The sequence below is a fragment of the Gadus morhua genome, chromosome 8 (assembly GCF_902167405.1).
Source record: "Gadus morhua chromosome 8, gadMor3.0, whole genome shotgun sequence".
Lineage (NCBI taxonomy): Eukaryota > Metazoa > Chordata > Actinopteri > Gadiformes > Gadidae > Gadus > Gadus morhua.
Window position 1 is genome coordinate 17,771,849 of NC_044055.1, and position 21,979 is coordinate 17,793,827.

Consider the following 21,979-nt stretch of genomic DNA (forward strand, 5'->3'; position numbering starts at 1 on the left):
TCATGCTCGCATGCCTCTTCTGCAGGCAATGGAACAGGCCTGCAGAGACATCAACATAGGGTCAATGCTTGGATGGATTCGGCACACAAGGCAATATTTTCCCCGATGCTTAGCGGAAGATAATATTGCTTGTGATGTTGATGAGATCCTATGGCCAGACCCCAACAGACGGCAGGGTCCATAAGCCCACCCATGCACAATTGCCATGTTTTTCTGTGTTCACAGTACAATAGGGTTTATTTATTTATTTATTTTTGCTCAAACTGTATTTACTGCACTGTAATGTACAGTCCTGCAATGTACAGTATTTAGTATTTATTTTGGTTGTGGTGAAAACGTGCCCTCTGTGGAACTGAATAAAAACAGTGAAAATGAAAGACAGCAGTGTTTTATATAAAGTAGACCAGTGTGTTGCTGCTGATCTGAAAGTGTATTCATATGATGCAAGTGTGTTTCATTTTGACATCAGAGTGCCATTTTTACAAAGAATTGTTAGGTTTCGATAGCCGGGTTTCAATTTGACATAGATGTGACTGGTTTATTTCCCAGTGTTGTTGTCTTATTTGCTTGTGTGTTGAGTTTTGACACAATGAGCCAAATTTTGCAAAACGTGTTCAAGCAATTGAAAAAAACTGTAAAACAGGAGTCTTCCCTTTCTGTTGTGCCGGTCTTATATCAGGCACCATCATATTACTAATACTGTTTTTCCCATCAGGTAAATTAGAACAATAAACATTATTATTGAAAACAAATCTTGAGAGAATCGTGATCTAAATTCTAAACCAGAAAATTGTGTTTCTCATTTGATCGTGCAACCCTATCCAACATCTATTTTACTCTAAAGCATATTCTAAATCAGTTGCCCCCATATAGTAGTTTGGTGGTAGCAGTATACTGTGTAGAAGTGGCAGGTACATAGGTATGTAGCAGGGCTATTGTTTTGGTTTATTCTCCTCAAATAATTGTGTGCGGTTTGTTTATTAAAAAATAATTGTTCATGTTGGCACTTTCCTTTTACAATAATAAAAATGGTGCAATAAAAATAGGCCCTCTGTTCATTCATTGGAAAGAAAATGTTTTGTTACAATACATGCTTCAGTTGGTTATCAAAACCAGCTCTCACAGGTGGCCGGTATAAATAATATTCTATCACTCACCTTACAATGATTGCTTACCTTTGGCATACAATTTAGAGATAATTTAGTCATGAACAATTATTCAGATGTAGCTTTTTGATGATGCATTCACCTCATAAATCATGAAACACTGCTATTCCCTGCATATACCGTGAATAAGAAAAGGTATTGGTAGCGGTATCGATATCGTTATTCTGGTCCTGTAGTAGGCCTACTTGGTATATGATCGCAAACAAATGTTGCAGTATGTTCCTGCAACATTCCTACCTCTACTGACGGCAGTTTGCAAAGGCCTACTTGTTTATACCTCAACTGTAACTACTTTTGATTGGATGTCTCACCGTGAAACCTATTCACGTCGGTCACCTGTGGCACCACTCCCATATTTCACAGTCACACTTCCCTGTTTGTTTTGTATGAGAGAAAATGGCTGCGTTGACCAGCATTTCCATCGAAGAAGATCAGTTCAGCTGTCCAGTGTGTCTGGATTTCCTTCGGGACCCTGTGACCATTCCCTGTGGACACAGCTACTGCTTGGATTGTATTGACGACTATTGGACCAGGAACAAGAACAAAGGGTATTTCGGTTGTCCACAGTGCAGGCAGCTGTTCAACCCAAGACCTGCGCTCAGTAGAAACACCGTTCTCTCGGAAGTGGTGGACCAGATTCATGCGAGCAACATAAGAACTGACAGGCAGCACTCGCTCAAAGCAGAGCAGGTGGTCCTATGCGGAGTTTGCAGCGGAAGCAGAAAGAGGGAGGCCGTCAAGTCCTGTCTGGCCTGCTTGGAGTCGTACTGCGTGGCCCACTTGGGAGTCCACGACGACCAGTTTCGAGGGAATGCGCACAAACTCACCACACCTTTGGCTCGGGTCAGGGACAAACTTTGCCGCCACCATGATAAAGTTCTCAGGGAGTACTGTTGGACAGACCAGCAGTGTGTGTGTGCTCAGTGCGTGCGGCATAAACACAGGGGCCATGATACGGTGCCGCTGGCCGAGGCGCGAGCCACGCATGAGGTAGGCTGTGGTTTATATGAGTTACATGAATTCTGCTCGACGTTTAGTCTGTGTTCAATAATTATAAATATGTAAGTCCTGCCCAATTGAATACTAGCCTCAAGTAGTCAACTTTAATCTTTAATATAATGTAGGTCTGAATTTTGATAAATCAGTGATCTATTGTGATATATAGGTCAGATAAAATGCTTTTATTTTCAAATTTGGTTTTCTTTCAGAGGAAGCTGGCAGACGCGTCTTTTAAATCCTTACAGAAATATAAAGAGATTAAAAAGGAGCTTAAATATATTGTGAATTATATCAAGGTAAGTCGAGACCAGTAATGGCTATTATTAAGAAATGTATCGGTTAGGCATATAGTGGGATATCAATTGCTACCTTAAGTATGACCCATTGTATTTAATAACGTTGAAGTGAGGGAATTCATTGCAAATCAAACAGCATTCAACGCAAGCCGTGATGGACGAGAGTGAGAGAACCTTCTCTAAACTCGCGCGCTTGATCGAGAAGCATCGCTCCGAGGTGAGGAAGCTGATCCGAAGCCAAGAGCAGACCGTGCTCCAAGAGACTGACGAACTGCTGGGGAAACTGGAGAGGGAATCCAAAGAGCTAAAGAGGAGAGGTGCTGAGCTGGAGGAGCTCTCCAATACCGACGATCATCTTCAATTCCTTCAGGTATTGCACCAGAATAATAGAAGATGTGTATGAAGAACCTAGGACTAATAGCTGGTGGTAAACGTATGGTTAGGCTTTAGTTTGATAGTCTATGGTTATGCCTTTGTTCAGGATCCTTTGATGGGTCATGGATTCTTTTAGGTTTTGGTTTCAGGGTTGGGGTGTGTGGTTTTAGGTTTAGATTATGGATTGGTTTAATACATAGGCTACATAATAAATATTTTATGGTAGTGCAAAACACCCATGATCAGCTACATTGCCTTCACAATGTGTAGCAACTTATTTTCATCAACCTCGGCCGTATGCCTTTGACTACTCGAGCCAATACAGATTTGCCTTATCCAGGGCCGTTGCACCAAATCCTGGGCCCCTATACACGAGGTACTGATGGGCCCCCCCCCCTCTCGATTGTTGAGGGGGGGGGGGGTAAAACGATTGTTGAGGGGGGGGGGGGGGCATGTGCGACTCCTAACACTATGAGCTGGTGGATAATTCGATTTTTTTTTTTTTTTTTTTTTCTTGGGCCCCCCCACGACTGCCTCACTTTCCCCCGCAGTCCGTCGGCCCTGGCCTTATCACACGTTGCAGATTCTCTGGAGCCCTTTTCCTTACTCCCCCAATTACCGTTCTCATACCAACAACCCTGGTGTTTGATTCTGTCCTCTGTAGAAGTGCAAGTCATTCCATTTCCCTGCTGAGACGGTGGATCTGCCTAGCACAGATGTACTTCCATACCGGATGTACAAGTCCATGAGGGGCGCTCTGGTGGAGCTCAGGGCAGCGCTGGCAGAGGTGTGTGAGAATGAGCTCCTCCGGGTTTCGGACAAGGGTACGCCTCCTTACTTTGCAACTAGAGGAGTATTTGAGCCCAATACACTGATGCACGGCTAAGCTAACCATGGCCCTTTGCTTTTTTTTGTAGTGGGTTCTCTAAGGAAAGCCTATAAAAATTCCATCGAGATCGAAAATGTGGAAGGTAATACTTTCCAAGATCCTTAAAAGATATTGCTAAAAAATGCATGGATTGCATCTTTGATTTCACCCAAACAATTGTATTGAATAGGGAAAGATGTGGTCCCCCTGCACAGTGCCGAGCTCAAGACCAGGGAGGACTTCCTGCAATGTGCGTATACATTCCACTTATAAATCACATTGTCTTAAATGACCAGAAGCTGTTTTGAGTATATGCTCTTCTGTGCCCAGATAACCACGATTTATCACTGGACTCCAGCACAGCCAACCCATATCTGATCCTGTCTGATGGGCGGAGAGGGGTGACCACATGGTCCGAGGCCCAGCCATACCCAGAGAACCCGGGGCGCTTCACCCGCTGGGCCCAGGTGCTGTGTAGGGCGGGCATGGCCGGCCGCTGCTACTGGGAGGTCGAATGGAGCGGAGTGGGAGGGGTCTCCGTGGGATTGTGTTACAAAAGCATGGCCAGGGAGGGAGCCGGGAGCGACTGCAAGCTGGGACACAACTCCAAATCCTGGAGTCTCGACTGTTCCCCTTCGGCCTGTTCCTTCCAGCACGACAAGGACACTGTGGCCATAGCCGTCCCCTGTGCCAACAGAATAGGAGTTTATATGGACTACAGGGCTGGTATTCTGTCCTTCTACAGTATTCCAGATGGGATGATTCTCCTGCATACAGTCAGGACCACCTTCACCCAGCCCCTCTACCCAGGATTCTGGGTGGGGCTTGGCTCCACATTAAGACTATGCCCTTTTAAATGGTTATAGCACAGTTGCAATGTATGATACAGGATGAGTATTTGGCATTATATCAAATCAATGTACGCCAACCCCAGATCTTTGTGCTTAAAGTGCAGGATTTTATTAAGAACCAGGCAAGCAGAAAGCAGAAGCAACACTTTGGTGGAGTAGGGAGCGGGACGGCGACGATGCTTAGATCTTGTTGAATGCGGCCACATCCACACTCTGGATCTGTATTGAGAAAGACATTAAACGCGTCACAACATCTGATCATTTGAATTAACACTTGCAAAAAAGAAAGGCACTGATAAAAAAAATCCTTCTCATTGAGAACAATAATTACAAACAAATGTAATCAATAAATTTGAAAGATATGAAAGAAACTGCATTTTTGGTAGAATGACACTTTTCCTGGCAAAACAGGCCCGGTTATATATAAAAAAAGGAAGGTCTCATTTTGTAAGTGACATTACAACCAGTTCATATGTTGTCAGTTTAAAGCTATTTATGCACTCAAATCCTACACGTTCCTTTAAACAGTATTGTACATGCATGAAAATGAAACCTAGCCATCATGTTTCTAGTTACAACCGTGGTGATTGCAGATGGTTCTGAAGGTGTCTTGCGTTGCCGGAGCTTACTCACATAGTCCTCGAACTTGGTGATCTCCTCCTCCAGCAGGTCTGTGCCCACCTTGTCGTCCTCCACCACACAGTTGATCTGCAGCTTCCTGATGCCGTAGCCCACCGGCAGCAGCTTGGAGGCCCCCCATAGGAGCCCGTCGGCCTGCACCGAGCGCACACACTCCTCCAGCTTGACCATGTCCGTCTCGTCGTCCCACTGGTGGAATGACGGATTAAGGGGGAACAAAAATATGGGCTGGTCAATATGAATCAGTGTTTCCCCGCTTATGAAACAATTTATTTGTGGTGGCCCGCAACAATATCAAAATTGAGCGCCACGTATTGAATCACTCAGCAACTCATTGCCCCACTTGCCCCCTCACACAAAAACACATTGAATGAGGATGGATGGCCGGATTCCTGAATAGATCTATCCAGAGTTCAGTCAGTCCGTTAGTACCAGGAAGAAATACCCCGAAACTAATACAGTCTGAATCGTGTCTTTAGTTCTCTGTCAGAGCGAGAATACCTGGTCAACTGTTCAATATCTGTCAACTATATATTGACAGTAAATCATTTCAAGTTGTTCCAGATATTTTAGTTGTGCATGAACATACATATGAGATTTCCCTAAATGAACCAGAAAGCAAATAAACACGTACAGGTTTTACGTCCAACAAGATGGAGGACTTGGCGATCAGGGCAGGCTTCTTAGACTTCTTGGCTGCGTAGGCATCGATGCGCTCCTGTTTGATGCGCAATGTCTCAGCGTCCTCGTCATCACTGCCAAACAGGTCCAGGTCATCATCGTCATCATCATCGTCGTCGTCTTCATCAACCACTGCTTTCCTCTGTGGTGCAGCCTGCACTTTAGCAGCCTAAAAGTGATTTTCAGTGGTATGTTAAAATTGCAGAAGTGAGCCGTTATGAGAGCATAAGTCAATTGGAAAGTTTGCCATCTTGTAAACACTTGACAGTACCCTATTTTTCCAACAAACTTGCAGCTTGTATCCATATTTTCCGAACGAATACTGTCGCAGCAGCTTATTTAATGGAGTAGCTAATAGGTAGGTTTTGCTAGCACAAAGACTTTAAAGAAAATTTGGCGCAGTTTTCAGTGATATACATTCGGGTGATAAAACAAGTGTTTACTAAAGCTTGATTTCGAATCATCTCCAATTACTCACAGAGGCTTACTCATCCAACTGCTGAGCAGCCATCAAGGAATATTATTTATTGAAACAACTGTTACAGTATAAGGGTTGTGGGAAAAGATTCATACTATTGTGCAGCTTATTTGAAGCATTTTGAAACATACAACCCTATTTTACCGCTCATAGAAAATCGTTCTAGAAAATGTTGCTCTACGTTTGAAAAGATCTGGTAGTTTTGTTAATCAATCAAAAGGACTAACCTGGACACACGGTGCAGGAGCTGCCGTTGTTTGGGTCTTCTCAAGACTGGTCACCCTTGACTCAAGAACCCGGATGAGGGCTCTCATATCTTCGATCTCTGAAACCAATGATAGACAGAATATTTGGATGAAAATATCCTATCGCTGCAGACCATATCACATTGTCTCAGTAATTAAATACAGCATGTACAGGGAGAGAGCTCAGCTGTGCCTTCTGTCAAAGGCCCTCCTTGGAAAGATCCTGGTGAATTGACTGATCAAATGCTTTACTTCCTTGAAATATTAAAACATTAATTGTTAATAGAAAATGCCAATCAAACTTAAATCATAAAAAACTAAATGATTTTCTACCATTCATAAGCTGGATCACAACAAAAATGTTACATAACAAAGACGTTGTTTTAATGATTAAGTAAAATCCTAAAGTCGTTGTCGGACTGATTTGAGCACCGTTAAGCCTGCCACACACATAAAGATTTTATAAATCTCAACCGATTTTTTATCTGTGAGAGACCCCACACATTAAGATTACATTAACAGTTTTGATCGTATTGTGTGTGGTGTCCTGCGATATTCCAAACACAGCACACCACACACATAAAGATTTGTCTTCAGACGCACTAGAATCTTGTCCCTCAAGCAAGAAATCTCGCGTGAACAAACGTGATCTGACGTAGTACTCTGACTGACCTGTGGGGGCAGTCACACCAAAAATAGTCATTGAACTAACTACAAGAAGAAGTGAAGAAGAGCGAGTGTAAACCGGTGTAAACTCATGGAGGACCAGCTGGATACCGACTGCATGATGGTGGTTTCGGGATTAATCCTAACTGAAAAATCCCTTAACTTTAACTGTCTTCGCCATATTGGTGGTATTCAGGGATATCGTAGCCATGGAGATAGCTCGTTATAATTCCGTGTTCAGTCAGCTCGCTCTTTATTGGTTAAATTCAATATTACGTCACGTTGGAGACTCCCGATTGTCGGCTTCCCCCCCACACAAGACGTTTGACACCATAACGTTCTCCGCCGATAATCTTAAATATTGAACATGTTTAATACTTACGATTATCGGCGCCGACTGATTTCGAAGCCGATTGTCGGCCGAATTTCACTCTTAACACACCACACACTACAAGAGAATCTTATAAAATAATCTTAAGAGCTTAAGATAATCGGGCGATGTCTGTCCGTGATCGGAAGGGGGAAAATCGGGGCAAAATCAGCCCGATTATCTTTATGTGTGTGGCAGGCTTTAAATAGTAACTCAGGGCCTTTGAAAATAAAATCAAACCCACACCTTTCTGCATACTCTGATAATCCATCTGCTTGCCCTTTGTGTCCTGGTCCCCAGATTTTGATGATGACTGTGGGTGAAAACAAAAACATAGATTCACTGTACAATATCAGACTTTTCTCAGGTTAATATTTAGGATAAAAAAATGCAAGCAAAATAAATTGTGCAAGCAATGAGTTCAACGCAATGACCAGCAAGGTACATTTTCTCTGATTTGAGTACACACCAGACACACAAGGTTATACAACTCAATTTAAGAAACCATTTTGTTTGATTTCTTTCACACTTAAAAACACCAATCCAGTGGAATAACACAAAGTTATTCCACTGTTTCAGACGCGTGCTACTTTCAACCATGTCAAACCCAGCACAACACGGGTCAAGGAGTGCAATGTTAATTATTTCAAAATGAGATGTCAATTATAAAATAAAGTGACACATTCATGCCGCACTATAACTGGCTAGCACAAAGCTCATTAGCAGACAATCAATGAGGCCAACTTTTGAACGAAACATGAATGAAAAAGCAGGCACACATTGGTTTGAGGAGACATGATTGAGGGTTATGATTCTGCAGCTGTGATAGGGCCAGCCAGCGCCCCCACCTAGCCGCATAAGCCCAGCCCAGCCCGGCCCCACCGGACCCAGCCCAGTGGGACAGCGTGAGCAGCGGGTGCCGTCTGCAGGCCGGCGGGCAGGGGACTTACGTTTCTGTGGGGCCGTTTGGCCTGACGGCCTTTGGCAGGCTGCGTGGCAGACTTCACCTGCACCCGGTTAACGCACGGGGGTTACAGAGGAAATAGAGAGACAGAAGAAGGGGCGTAGGTTGTAGACACGAGGAAGCAGGCTCCAACATTTATTTTTACCTGCCCGAGTTAACAAATCTACAGGTAAAGCAATTTCTCATACATAATCCTGAATGGTCCAATGACTATATTACCAAGATATGACTGTCGCACAACAAAGAGAAAAATAAATACAAAATGAATCTTAATTATTTTTTACAAATTTCCCAAAGTAAAGAACATGCATTAGGTCGCCATGGTAATTATCTCAATTCTAAATGCAGAGGATAAGAGTAGTCCGGTATCAGTGATGAGCCGAGAAAATAATGTTTAAAGTGTGGAAAAAACGAACAAAAAAAGTTATGGGGTATGCAGATGGAAAGGTGATTATAGAATGAAGCAAGCAGCGTAATGGACAGAGTTGAATAGGAGAGCAGGCACTATACACTCTTCTTTGGTGTAGGCACTATATACTTTATCGATATCAGCTCCTAAAATGCTAAATTGTTAATGGACAGAGTTGAATAGGAGAGCAGGCACTATACACTCTTATTTGGTGTAGGCACTATATACTTTATCGATATCAGCTCCTAAAATGCTAAATTGTTAATCTCAGATTCACACGTCTGAAGCCCACTATTTAATGCAATGTATGAGGGAATGTGCAGTTGACATTTCTTTTCTTGCTACTGAAACTAACCTTTCAGTTAAATATCAATTTACGGGCTTACCAAATAAAAACCTATTGGTGCCTTGTATAACTGTTTTACAATGTTGTTTTTAGCACAACCTTATGGCCAGTGCTGGATTTATTAGGGGAAGGCCATTCTTTTACAGTACTCACTTCGTCCAGGCACTGCTGGATTTGCTGCCTGGATTTAGCAATTTCCTGCAGGATGGCATTAGCATCTTTTTCCTGTAGCCACGTGTTTGGGGTAGGGGGTAGGAAGTGATGAAAGTGAAGCAGTAGAGGTAGCAGAATGGAAGCATGCCAAAATACAAAAGTAAGCTGGCGAATCGGTTTAGCGCACCAACACGCACCTTACTGTGAGCCATTTATTTTAGGAGACCATTAACATTTCAGAGCTAAATTTCATTTGTTGTATATTGAATCTGTTGAACTAACGGTTCTAACCGTCAACTTAACATTGTTGCTTGCACACAACAATTACAATTAAAAAAAGGCATCAGAAAATCGCAGAAGTATGTGATCAAATTGAGGACTTAGAGGATTTGGATATTAATTCAATATTAGGTGCATACACCACCTATTTTTACATTATATTTATCATATTATTTAAATAGATTAACGGTTGGTTACCCTGGAGGAAAAAAAAAAAAAATGGACAGCTGGCAATCCACCTGCCTCCAAATGCTCTCTCTCCCCCACGCCTCCCCCCCCCCCCCCCCCCGCCTCTCTCGTCCACCCAGGCTACTTTTAGGTCAACCGGCTTAGTTGCCATGCATGCAGCAGATAGCTGCGGCGCACTGTGATGATGAAAGTGCAGCAATCGCTGAAAGCAAAAGGAGCTGTAACAGACACTGCACAGCTGTGGACAAGGCACCTCACACAAAGGTGCCTTGGATATATATATATTTTGGAATCCTGGGGGGGGTGATGCAGCTCCTGGGGATTTTCTGCTCGGCCTCAAGCAAGGCTTCGGGCCACAATAACATGGCATTGAAGGCATGAGGTAAAGGAACCAATGACCTGTAGTATGGGGAGGAGCTACTAACGTCACACAGAACATGATGTCAAACTAGTTTTTACGTGGATGTTCCCAGTTAAAAGCATTTAGAGGTTCAGCCACCACAGTAGAGGATTTATAAAGAGTTGATTACGTTTATAAATTGACACGATACCGGTATGTGCCTGAATGGCCGATTCCATTGACCTACGATAGATCGGTCAGGCTCTACTTGTCACCCTACTTCTGACCCTGGCCCGCCCTCGTAGTTTTAAGGCTCATTACACAGACCTGTGCCGGGCTGCCGTTGGCTCCCTCATAGAAGCACCTCTCGGCATCATCGTAGCGGTGCTTGTCGAACCAGATATTCTCTGTGGCGAGACACTGCAGTCCACTCATGTTGATGCTGGAGGTGGCAAAATGACAGCAGAGGATTACCAAACCGTACGACACAAGTCATACATAAATCTGCCATCGTAATGTCGGATTAAAGATAACAATTGTTAATAGCAACCAAACAACCAATAATGAGGGCCATCTAGACAAATGGCACAACTTGATTGGAATTTTTCCAATCAAGACAATTCAAAATCCCATGCACAAGGCCAGACGTGTCGGAAGATTGCGAGATTCATCCAAAGCGATGCAAATGGACAATTTACAAACAATTCCAAGTCACAAACACTCCCGATGACTACCTAAGGCATCGGGTCGGCTAGGTGGGTAAAACCCCATTTATGGACGCCGAGCACCTGGGGCCTGCTGGGTGCACAAAGTGTGTTACTCCGTCTCAGTAGGCGTGAGCCACCTACTTCTGAACAATGGAAAGCACAGTACCAGATTTCATGCTGCAAAATGAACAGAGCAGAGGTGTTCAAGCACTTCTTTAGACACGTCTATGATTGGGTTGACCCATTCAATTTTTGAAAGCTATGGTATCTGGTTAGATAAGCGCAGAAAACCATTAGTTTCACTAGTCACCAACATGAATATAGATTTCTTTGTTGGTTTTGCCATGCAATTTGCTTACACATTGCTCTAGCCCTTGTCACAGCGACGTGACTTTGATCAGCTTGGCACTTATAAATGTCTTTGCTAGGCTTTCGGTGTGCGTGCATTGCGTACATGGCGCCCATAAATAAACCATGACCAATGTCAAATCTGAAAGTAAGAGTTAGATAGGCCTAGGCGCCATGTTTCCCTGTTCTCCACACACATACAATGCAAATGGATTACACCAGCAGACAGACATCCTTTGTTCATTGAGTTGAGGCGGCTTGTGTGCAGAGTTGCAGATCCTGGCTTATTAGACAAAAGATTAGCCGCCACCCTATAGCGCCACCGCTGTGCAGTTTGTCACAACAAATGTGATGTTCAGCTCTGATAACGCCGCGCCTTATTGACCATGTATGAAACAGTAATGAGTGTGCGCGGGGAGGGGGGGGGGGGCACTTGTCTACTTGTGCTTTCCCACAATCATCACACCAGAACAAAAAATAAACAAAAACACAAACAGCCACAATAATTGAAAAATCCAATCAATCGAAGTCAAGATTAAAAACAAAAATGCATCTCTCCAATTGGCCGGTGGTCATACTTGTCCCGGGGCCAGGGTCTGCCCTCCGTCTCGGAGAGGCCCCGCTTCCTCTGGGCCGGCCCCCGGCTGCCCTTACCCCCCCTCTCGCTCTCCGAGGACGTGCGGTTGCGACCCCTCCCGGCCGGCCGACGGGGGGCCGCCGGGGACTTGGCAGCACCGTTCTCCTTGTCGGGGTTCCCCTGCTTCGGGCCCTTGGGGAGTTTGGCCCCACCACGGGGGGCATAGGGCCCCTTGGCGCCTGAGCTCCTCGGGGAGGACGAAAGCGTCCCGTTGGCGCTACCAGACTGGGCGCCGGCGCTAACCCGCTCCACAGCGGGGCCGCCGCTGGCCTGTCTTCCTGGGATAGCAATCTGAGGGGTTCCTCCTTGCGTAGCGCTAGCTTTAGACTGATCCATCGGTCAGATAAAAGGGTCTCCTACACTCAATTCTTGTGAGGGATACATGAGAAGGGAGTAGAAGAGAAGCAACAGGTAGGAGCTAGAGCCATTTGTTAAATAGTACAGCAGAGATACAGTTGATCACCAAGGACTTACAGGTTCAACAGCAGTAGTACTGTATGTACTGAAATCGTACACCAATACAATATTGCCAATCAAAACAACTGATTAAATACATGGATGTTTGCTTTAAAGTCAGGCCAGTTACCGCATCATCTACCATAACGGTAACATAGCGCTAAAAATGTACTCAATCTGACTGATCAATCCCAATGGGTAGTATTTTGAAAAAGGTATGTCAGAGCAGTCTTAGTGAAAATGTCATTGGGGTTAAAGGAAAGTTAGGTTCTGATATGAAATTGATGTCCAACACATGTCAAGCAGCTGATGTGTTGGGATCACCTTGATTTTAGGTGAAGGTAACTACACACAAAATGTATTTTATAGTCATAAGCATTTCATGAAAATAGAACAGACCGTTAAACAACTCTCCAAACAACCGAGACCGACACATTCCACCACACAGCTGCAACAACAATCACCAAACTCATTGGGAATTTCAATGTAGGTAGGTATTCCCTTTAAAGCTAGGGCATTAAATGTCCCCTTTTGATCAGATTCCTTTTTTTGCTTAATAAATGGTAGTTAACGGTGCAATAAACCCGCAATAGAGAAAGACACATATTTAACCAATAAATATATTCATATTATGGTGCCGCTGCACTCAGACTGAAATCAACAATTGAAAACGTCCGAGTAAAAGTGTGCTCTTCACAACCATATGCTGCTCGACTACCATGCCGGTGGGGCAACTTTGACAAGCGCAGGAACTTAGTTCGGAAAGCCACGTGGCGTCTTTCACCTCACATTCAATACGCTTCATAAACCTGCGAATAATCAATCACCCCCTTCACAATCCGAATCGGAAAACATGTATTTACAACACTTACTTTGGTTTTAATCGACGTTTGTGTCTGGAGAAGCTTAGAGGGGTACTCTCGGTTGTAATCCGACAGTGGAAGAGACTCTACTCAAACGGTCCGTAGGTATTATTGCAACAAGTGGGGGTAGGCCTATATACTTGGCTCTTTTGGCTTTTAATTGTCACAATAAATAACACTCTTGGCACTCGTGTTAAATAATGTGTTTGATATATTAGTCACTTATATCATCAGTTGAAAACATAATCAATTGAACATTTATGTAGCCTATATTCAATAATTTAACGTATTGGTATCGTCCATTTAAAAAGAGAACTACATTTCCCATAACTATATAAGGAGGATCTATTTAAAGAGCAAATCTCTGCTTTTAAGATTTTTATTATAAAGGTAGTCAATTGCAGACGTGTTTTCTACCTTGATTTATCTTCTAATTTCATACAATTCGACAAAATCAATAATTTCTGTTATTATTTGTGTTATGATTGTTAATGCTATTATTGTTGTGGCTGTTTTTACAATTTATATTTTTATTATCATATTAAAACATTTGTGAGCTTTGAACACATAAATTATGTCTACATCAATAAAAAAAAGATATAAACGCGATTCCTTATCGTCTATGGCACTGCCTTGCCTGTCGCCACCCTGTAGGAGGCGACATTGCGATTTGAGTTTGTTGTAGGCCTACTAATATGTGTCGATAGTTTAGTGTTCTACTTTGCAGTTGTTCAATAGGGTATTTAGAGTTTTGTAGTGTTGATAGAGTTTAGGGTTCTATCATGATTCAGTGTCCATACTTATGTCCTGTATGGTGCTATAGTTTATCTAGTATTCCATTGTGTCAAGAGTTATATAGTTGATCATTCTGTCACACTTCAGTCCCGTATGGAGTTTACTGTTCTATAGCATTATATTGTGTCCATAGTGGCCTGTATTGTTCTATAGGTCGTTCTGTTACTGTATGGTGTGTAGTGTTATATAGTGTTATACTGTTTTAAGTGTTCTATAGAGATATATGTAACAAGGTCCATGCTACATGCCATCTAGTTGGCTGCAACACTCCACCTAGGTGACTTCTATTGGGCTTCCCAAGACCAAAGGACACAGGGTGGTGGTGTTGGAAGACTGGTTTATTGTAAAGGTTGGTTGAAAAAGACACATGGATAGGTGTTCCATGTTGCCATGTATGTGTGGAGATGGCTGGTTGAACATGTGCATACTGATTACTGAATGTGCAACAGGAGAGCAGGTGGTATGTAGTTCTGCAGTTGGTTGAAACGCTGCAACCATGTTTCATTCCACATTGGTCGGATCCCAGCACACGTGTCTCCCATCATGCAACTGGGTCAGTTCTTCCATGTCCGCGTCCTCGAGCTGAAACCCAAACACCTAGGAGAGGATCAGAGATGACATGAGGGCAATACATGACGTACTTGTGAGATCATAACAAAGCAAAACCGCAACATTATATTGTATGTTTGATGTCAATTAATCTATACTTACGTCACAGTTTTCTCGTACTCTTTCAATTTTGGTAGATTTGGGTGTTGTGACAACCTCGTTCTGAGGAGAGCCACAGTGTGAGGTGTGATGTGAATATGGATCAAATGTACACAACTGCAATACACTTTTGAAATGAACAGAAAACCATAATTTAATTATATCAATGATATCAGGGTTATCAAGGTGTCCATCAAGCATCAGAAAATCAAAGCGTTATCCTATCAAAACTCTTTATGAGCTGCCTTTGAGATGTATATAAATTACTCTTTGACCTTTCCCTGACAATATATGTGGAAGGTGTCAAGCGGATACATTCCTCTGTGATATGCTGTGGTTATTCTACGCTTTGGGATCCTGTCGTCCATCACACATCATAGACATCATAGAGACCATTACCTGTATGTTCCAGCGGATGCAGATCTGGGCAGGCGTGCGTCCGTACTTCTCTGCCAGTTTGAGGACCGTTGGGTCCCCCAGAGCTTGCCCCTTGGCCAGGGGGCTGTACCCCTGAAACACAATGCCCTCCTCATGGCAGTACTCCACCAGCTGCCTGGGCTGTTGGTACACGTGGTACTCCACCTGGTAGGACAACCACACACACACACGCACGCACACGCACGCTTAGACCAATTATTTGTGCCACCGGTCTTATCTTGTTTGCATAGCGATTTCCACCTGATAACAATTATGGCCCACAGAATAGCCTCTGAAATGGTGTGTATGATGGCCGTTACCTGGTTGGCGTGTGGCACTGCACCGCAGTCTTCCTTTAACTGTTGCAGGTGATGGATCATAAAGTTGCTCACTCCAATGGAACGGCACCGCCCTGCAGAGATGCAGAGACAGGTCTAACTGGTTCACGCTTTCCACATCAAAACTGTTTCAATATCATTGATTTAATATCACTTTAAATACTTTGTAGTATAATAATGCACTTCATTTCTATAGCACCTATTCAAACGTGCGATGATAACATTAGTAATCTTTGGAAAGTAATTTTAAGTGACTTCCCCTAACAGGAGCTAGGCTAGGGTAATTCGGCATGTCAATGGAAGCGGACTTGCCCCTCTGGACGCACAATGATGAATTAGTCATTTCATTTTCAATGTTAAGGGTGTGGGACCGGGACCATAGGCCTAGGCTCATTTGTGTGATTGGTCAGGCTAATGATAAGTGCTAGAGGTAAATTAGGTGTGAGTTGACCCCTAATTGTAGATATCTAGGCTTTTTTTTTTTTCTAATGTGATTATCTACAGATTGACTGGAAACCTTTCATTTTGACAATACACACTGGATGCCAACAACACTAAAACTAACCCAAATGGAGGAGAATACCGATTTTGATGACCATGCACTTTGTTTTAAAGCCATACATTTGTGCGACAAATATAAATTGGCATACATGAACATAGAAATTACGTTTTTAAAAACCCAGCATGTTTCTAACACGCTCATATTAATACATAGTTTAAATTGTTTAATTTAGTGTAAGGTTCCTTGCCTAGTTTCTCTAGTTCCTCCAGGGCTCTCCAGCTCTCTGCTCGCAGTTCCCTGTTGGAACGGCCTGGCTGCATGCTGTCCGGCCAATGCAACATGTACATGTCTGTTACAGAGAGACCAACAAATGAAACAACAACCTTTTGGTAAGATCCACATTTTCATCAGAGGATGTGTAAAGATGATGATGATGATGATGATGATGATGATGATGATGATGATGCAACAGCAGAAGAAAATGTTGAATGGCGTGTAGAATGCGGAATGATGTGTAAGCTGGAATGCATATGATACAAATTTAAATGAAAACAAGACATTAGGCTAGTACATAAGTAATAAGTAGTATTTATACCTACTATCACCTTTTTATAAAGCACCTTTTCCAACAACCACTTCCAAAATGCTTGAATAAAGTAAAGCACAGATAAATGCAGCAATAATTCGGGCAGGTACTTATTTGCCACTTTAATACAAATAGGCCTACTGCACAAAAACATCAGTTTAAAAAAATAATAATAATTAAGAGGGTAAAGGGCACATTGAGAGGATTGTTATAAAAAGGCTGGACAACTGAAAATATGGTGACCTGCAGGCAGCACATACCGAAATAGTCTATTCCCATTCGAGTACATGATGCGAGACAGGCTTCCATGGCCGAATCATAGCCGTAGTCCAAGGGCCACAGTTTGTTGGTGATCCAAAGCTCACTTCTTGGCACGCAACTTTCTTGGATGGCGACGGCGAGCTGCTCCTCGATACCGCTGTACTTTGACGCGTCAAGGTGGCGTATCCCGCATTCTCGGAGCGCGTAGACAAATGCCTCGTCAGAGTATCCACCAAAGGGTGATGTGCCTCGGGAAGGAAAATACAGGTAAAGACACTTCATCAGCACCTTAAATACTCGAGTAATAGCCTACGAGTTCCGTAATGCCATTGCACACCTATTCCAAGTATTGGCATCTTTTTCCCATTGGAAAGCGTTACTGTTGGACAGTTGAAAGCTAGTTTCGAAATCATACTTGGCCTCAAATGGCTTTGGTCTACTGTTATATAGTGGTTCAACTAGTAGTTGAACTATGGGCGCGACATCCGGTATTCCAGCTAAAGGCATGCCTTTGTCTGATGACTTGAGTCGTAGAACATCGATATCACCGATCTAGTAGTGTGTTATATTTTCCAATGTATACCCTTTTTGAACTGTCTGGAAAATATGCTGCATGTTCTATGAAGCATTTCTAGCACAATAATCGAACGAAAATGCGTTAGTTCTTATAAGTTAGATTTTTCGAAACACGAAACGTGAGCAATATTCAAATGAAAATTAAAATCCATTTTTAAACTTAGCAAGCGTGGTACAGACTAGTGCGTCAGTGTAACCTGCTGCCGTCTCCTAGAAACCCAGTCTCCAGAAAAAGAAAAAGCCACAAAAGCGTTCGACATTAAGGCAAGGCAAGGCAATTTTATTTGCATAGCACATCAAGCAATTCAATGTGCTTTACTGAGAAAAAGACAACAGTATAATGTATAGTGAAGGAGTACATGCAAGCAATATAACGAAAGACCATCAATGAAATCACACATGTACTATAAAATTGAAGGGGATAAAAAGGAATAAAAAGGTCCATCCGTAACATTTGAGATATGAATCCGACATTAACATTTTTGCCTTGGGACCTCAGTGATCTGGCTGGTTCTGTATTAACATGTCATGTATATAATTTGGTCCAATGCCAATAGGTTCTTTAAAAACAAGAAGTAGAGCTTTATAATCAATTCTATAAATAACAGGAAGCCAGTGTAAGGACCTTAGGATAGGGGTGATGTGCTCTCTCCTTTTAGTCCTATTTAGCACCCTATAGCAGCAGCATTTGGTATAGTTTGTAGTTGCTTTATAGTTTTCTGGGGAATCCCAGTTAAAATGGCATTACCGTAGTCTATCCTGCTTGAAATAAAAGTGTGAATACTTTTAATACCTAAAGAATATATAGAATGAAATGTAACAGAACAAACTAATGCACATGCATTTAATAATTGAGTAATGTTACGTTTAGAATATCTTGGGGTTACTTCACATGAGTAGGGTCCCAGCTCACATGTCTCCCATCATGCAACTTGCCCAGTGCTGCCATGTCCTCTTCGTCCATTTGGAAGCACATCACCTGCCGTGGCAACCAGGAGGAGAATGGCAGCAGTGGGAGTGAGCATATGACTATTAGGTCATGAGGTGACTGCCAAACCCCGCCCAGCCCGTCGCAGCTCCCTCGTAACTTTTAAAGGGGACATATTATACCACCAGGTGTGAGTGTGATTAGCCATTACAAGCCATTTTGTAAATGTGTTGCTTTTGACATCACAGGCGGGCGTGTCAACCTAGATGTGTGCTGGATAGATCAGTCTACCAGCCTACCCAGTGGACTGTAGCAAACGTTGCTCATCTATCGGTCATAAATCTAGGTGGACACACCCACTTGTGATGTAAGAAGCTGCACATTTTTAAAACGGCTTGTAATGGCTAATCACACTCACACCTGGTTGGTATAATATGTCCCCTTTAAAGGAGGAAGTGTGTGTAGCCACATGCAAAGGTTTGGTTGTGTTGTTAACCTACTTGGCAGTTCTCTTCTATCCTCTCTTTTTTGGTAGATTTGGGTATTGTGACGACTCCATTCTGAAAGGACATAAAAGATCACATTTATCACAAATTAAGTGGGAACGCTTTATTAAAAAAACGAATGTGGTATGTTTTTGAAGCCATATCTACCTGTATGCTCCAGCGGATGCAGATCTGGGCAGGCGTGCGTCCGTACTTCTCTGCCAGTTTGAGGACGGTTGGGTCCCCCAGAGCTTGCCCCTTGGCCAGGGGGCAGTACCCCTGAAACACGATGCCCTCCTCACGGCAGTACTCCACCAGCTGCCTGGGCTGTTGGTACACGTGGTACTCCACCTGGTAGGACACACACACACACACACACACACACACACACACACACACACACACACACACACACACACACACACACACACACACACACACACACACACACACACACACACACACACACACACACACACACTTTAAGAATAGGACGTTGCATGCATGCTTTTAACATCACCTGTGTAATTGCAATCTTCTAATCTTCTATCCTTCTCCTCGCTTCTTCGATTTTTGCTTGTTTTACTTTTGAATCGCTCGAATAACAGGCCTTGGTTGGCTTCTACCTCCCCAAGGAGAATGTAAAGTTCTTCTGCTTTGAAAGTTTCTCTCCTCTTTCGAGCCTTGTCCCTCATTTTGCAAAAGTCCTTCCCTGTTTCCGGAGGGCGTGATATAGTGCGTCATTTCACGTGAGCAATTAATTAATTTAACAATTACGCAATAGGCTGTTTAGCAATATAGCATATGTTGGCCTAGGCCTAATCAATTGTGTTTTAATATTGTTAGCAATCATATTAGTGTAGTCTATTCTTTTCGTAGGCTACTCTGCTTTTGGCCTTGATGGGGAGATATTTTTTGCTGCAACAAAATATACTGTTTCAGCTAACAACATTCCTGCATCTTTCCCTCCTGCAGAGCCCATTTCAGCACGGTGTCAGTTGTACAGTTAGTTACAAGCCTACAAACATCGTTAGAGCGTTGCACACGCCTTAAATCTTAAGAGGAGTTTTGTGAAACACAGACATTTTTTACGAACGTTCTATCATTCAGAGATTCGTACAAGCGTGGATCCATCATTATCGGGAAACTGGGCCCTGTCTAGTACACTTTTGTTATTATCATTTATTTGAATTTGATATACAAAACTGTATTTATGATTATACTCGGTGGAATCCTTACTTGGTTAACATGTGGTAACACACTACAGTCCTCCTTGAGCTGTTCTAGGTGGGGGACCAAAAAGTTGCTGACTCCAATAGCACGGCACACCCCTACAGAGAGAACAGTGGTGTTAAGTGTGTCACGTGACCTGGTTCATCTTAAGTTCTATCCAATATTGTAGACCTGTACTTGAATACACATGAGACAAGGTGAACCAACATTGTTTTGTTTGGACTTTAACGTGAAGCTTACCCTGGTCATAAAGCTCCTGAAGGGCTCTCCAGGTCTCTGCTCGGACCTCCCTGTTGGAGAGGCCATTTTGCTGACCCTCAGGCCAATGCATCAGGTACAAGTCTGGAAAGAGGAGAGAGAACCAGAGTTAGAATGGATGGATACAGTGAGGGAACAAAGGATGTATGAAATACAGGAACATAGGGTCAAGTGAGGAACGAAATGATGAGTAATGTAATGAAAGGGAATTCAAGGGTTTTTACTACTACCGTTAAGGAATTTAGCAGACTATTATGTCCCAAGCAATTTATAGAACACCACTAATGAGCAGGTTTTCCATCATTCTCTATAATGTCTATAGTTCAAGTCTCAGAAGGCATTCCATAGAAAGCATGTTCTGTTCCACCAGTATGTATAATATTCAGGCCTGGGGACCAGGGCGTCACAAGGCAGTTGCGCCCGGAGAGATTTCAGGTTTGTTCAGATCGACTACATCTACTGTATGTGCAGGGGATAGATGTCTTCAGGCTTAAAAAGGTTAGGCCCGGCTTTTACATTCCTTTATTCAAATTCTAAATAGAAGTCTCAAACTTTATTCGCTGGTTTTGTTATCTTTCTTTTTTAGAGTTTAATTGTTCCACGACATAATTTTGCGTCACGATCAGGATTTGACCCATGCATAGCCTACTGGTGGCAATGAACATCGGATGACCTTTCTACTCTGTTTTCCACCCTTATCTCATTCATATAGCAAATAAGGCATGATATTGATTATAAGCCTTCTAAGAGTATCGTAAAATTCCCCCACACTACCATCAAATATAAAAGTTAAATACGGGCTGACTTTTATTTTAAATGAATGAATTAACTCATACCAAAATAGTCCACACCCATCCGAGAGCAGGAGTCAAGACAAGACTGCTTGGCCGCTTTGTATCCATAGTCGCCATGCCAGAGTTTGTTGGTGAGCCAAAGGTCGCTCCTGGGAACCCCACTCTTTCTCATGGCTGTGCCCAGTTGTTCCTCACAGCCGTACCGCTTTGCGGTGTCAATATGCCGCACGCCGCACTTTTTGAGCGCATGTAGAATCGCTTCATGGCTGTACCCTCCTCTATGTGAGGTCCCTTGAGAGATAATGTCGAGTCAGTTAGTCAACAGTAGGGATCAGGTTAGTTCTGCACTGTAGTCAAACGTTTGAGACCATCGAAGAGGTCTACCATCATGCACAACACCTACGTTGCAAAGAATCAATCTAAAAAGTAAAAAGACAGAGGCAACAAAAGGAAACTACAATAAGAGATGAGCCAAATACAATTTACCTAGCCCAAGTATTGGTATCTGTAGCCCATTAGACAGCGTCACCTTAGGAAATACCGACGATGCCATATTTTGGGAACTGACTATTACACTGAATTGGAACTGACTATTACACTGAATTGTTCATATAACACCGTTTAGCTGTTCATATTATACTGGTTAAAACACAAACACTACTTCCGTAGTAGTCTACCTAATCCAAAAAGGTTTTGGGTGAGAAAATCATTGGAGAAAATCATCTCTGTTGAATCAGAACTCAACCTGTGCAGTGACTTTCCGGTTACGCCCA

The 21,979-nt window shown here is 42.9% G+C and overlaps 4 protein-coding genes across 7 annotated transcripts; 1 reads left to right on the forward strand and 3 right to left on the reverse strand.

The window, feature by feature from the left end:
• Positions 1-1,519: 1,519 nt before the first annotated feature.
• On the forward strand, positions 1,520-4,813 carry LOC115548351 (tripartite motif-containing protein 16). Its single transcript, XM_030362907.1, has 7 exons — positions 1,520-2,156; positions 2,375-2,461; positions 2,598-2,831; positions 3,501-3,660; positions 3,754-3,807; positions 3,895-3,954; positions 4,035-4,813. Exons 1-7 carry the CDS (start codon positions 1,563-1,565, stop codon positions 4,568-4,570), a joined length of 1,725 nt encoding a protein of 574 aa, XP_030218767.1. The 5' UTR covers positions 1,520-1,562; the 3' UTR covers positions 4,571-4,813.
• Positions 4,640-13,449, reverse strand: LOC115548356 (elongation factor 1-delta). Of its 3 annotated transcripts, XM_030362915.1 has the most exons (10): positions 13,335-13,449; positions 11,948-12,374; positions 10,642-10,756; positions 9,507-9,578; positions 8,585-8,641; positions 7,881-7,947; positions 6,581-6,678; positions 5,829-6,044; positions 5,189-5,383; positions 4,640-4,774 (listed from the first exon to the last, which is right to left on the reverse strand). In XM_030362915.1, the coding sequence occupies exons 2-10, from the start codon at positions 12,340-12,342 to the stop codon at positions 4,736-4,738; spliced, it is 1,254 nt and encodes a 417-aa protein (XP_030218775.1). In that variant the 5' UTR covers positions 12,343-12,374; positions 13,335-13,449; the 3' UTR covers positions 4,640-4,735. The 3 variants fall into 3 exon arrangements, with proteins under 3 accessions (XP_030218775.1, XP_030218776.1, XP_030218777.1); XM_030362916.1 differs by lacking the exon at positions 9,507-9,578; XM_030362917.1 differs by lacking the exons at positions 8,585-8,641; positions 9,507-9,578 and having other exon boundaries at positions 13,335-13,448.
• A 988-nt stretch (positions 13,450-14,437) lies between these two features.
• Positions 14,438-17,620, reverse strand: LOC115548363 (uncharacterized oxidoreductase ZK1290.5-like). The gene is made up of 7 exons (XM_030362927.1): positions 17,270-17,620; positions 16,932-17,180; positions 16,333-16,434; positions 15,566-15,657; positions 15,228-15,410; positions 14,832-14,891; positions 14,438-14,717 (listed from the first exon to the last, which is right to left on the reverse strand). The coding sequence occupies exons 1-7, from the start codon at positions 17,343-17,345 to the stop codon at positions 14,622-14,624; spliced, it is 858 nt and encodes a 285-aa protein (XP_030218787.1). The 5' UTR covers positions 17,346-17,620; the 3' UTR covers positions 14,438-14,621.
• On the reverse strand, positions 16,658-21,979 carry LOC115548364 (uncharacterized oxidoreductase ZK1290.5-like). 2 transcript variants are annotated; one of them, XM_030362930.1, is made up of 8 exons: positions 21,693-21,979; positions 21,249-21,497; positions 20,395-20,496; positions 20,161-20,252; positions 19,090-19,272; positions 18,937-18,996; positions 18,374-18,487; positions 16,658-17,180 (listed from the first exon to the last, which is right to left on the reverse strand). In XM_030362930.1, exons 1-7 carry the CDS (start codon positions 21,757-21,759, stop codon positions 18,392-18,394), a joined length of 849 nt encoding a protein of 282 aa, XP_030218790.1. In that variant the 5' UTR covers positions 21,760-21,979; the 3' UTR covers positions 16,658-17,180; positions 18,374-18,391. The 2 variants fall into 2 exon arrangements, with proteins under 2 accessions (XP_030218790.1, XP_030218788.1); XM_030362928.1 differs by lacking the exon at positions 16,658-17,180 and having other exon boundaries at positions 17,764-18,487; positions 21,693-21,978.

What these genes read in the sequence shown, in the direction of transcription:
- LOC115548351 (XM_030362907.1), top strand. Translation starts at nt 1,563, where the DNA reads ATGGCTGCGTTGACCAGCATTTCCATCGAAGAAGATCAGTTCAGCTGT. An exon ending in ATATTGTGAATTATATCAAG is followed by an intron (nt 2,462 to 2,597) that starts GTAAGTCGAGAC and finishes CAAATCAAACAG; the next exon opens with CATTCAACGCAAGCCGTGAT. An exon ending in ATCATCTTCAATTCCTTCAG is followed by an intron (nt 2,832 to 3,500) that starts GTATTGCACCAG and finishes TGTCCTCTGTAG; the next exon opens with AAGTGCAAGTCATTCCATTT.
- LOC115548363 (XM_030362927.1), bottom strand. Translation starts at nt 17,345, where the DNA reads ATGATTTCGAAACTAGCTTTCAACTGTCCAACAGTAACGCTTTCCAAT. An exon ending in AATGGGAATAGACTATTTCG is followed by an intron (nt 16,435 to 16,931) that starts GTATGTGCTGCC and finishes TCTCTGTAACAG; the next exon opens with ACATGTACATGTTGCATTGG. An exon ending in GGAGGAACTAGAGAAACTAG is followed by an intron (nt 15,658 to 16,332) that starts GCAAGGAACCTT and finishes GCATCTCTGCAG; the next exon opens with GGCGGTGCCGTTCCATTGGA.
- LOC115548356 (XM_030362915.1), bottom strand. Translation starts at nt 12,342, where the DNA reads ATGGATCAGTCTAAAGCTAGCGCTACGCAAGGAGGAACCCCTCAGATT. An exon ending in TCCAGCAGTGCCTGGACGAA is followed by an intron (nt 8,642 to 9,506) that starts GTGAGTACTGTA and finishes AACCGGGTGCAG; the next exon opens with GTGAAGTCTGCCACGCAGCC. An exon ending in CCAAACGGCCCCACAGAAAC is followed by an intron (nt 7,948 to 8,584) that starts GTAAGTCCCCTG and finishes TTTCACCCACAG; the next exon opens with TCATCATCAAAATCTGGGGA.
- LOC115548364 (XM_030362930.1), bottom strand. Translation starts at nt 21,759, where the DNA reads ATGGCATCGTCGGTATTTCCTAAGGTGACGCTGTCTAATGGGCTACAG. An exon ending in GATACCAATACTTGGGCTAG is followed by an intron (nt 21,498 to 21,692) that starts GTAAATTGTATT and finishes TTATCTCTCAAG; the next exon opens with GGACCTCACATAGAGGAGGG. An exon ending in GATGGGTGTGGACTATTTTG is followed by an intron (nt 20,497 to 21,248) that starts GTATGAGTTAAT and finishes TCCTCTTTCCAG; the next exon opens with ACTTGTACCTGATGCATTGG.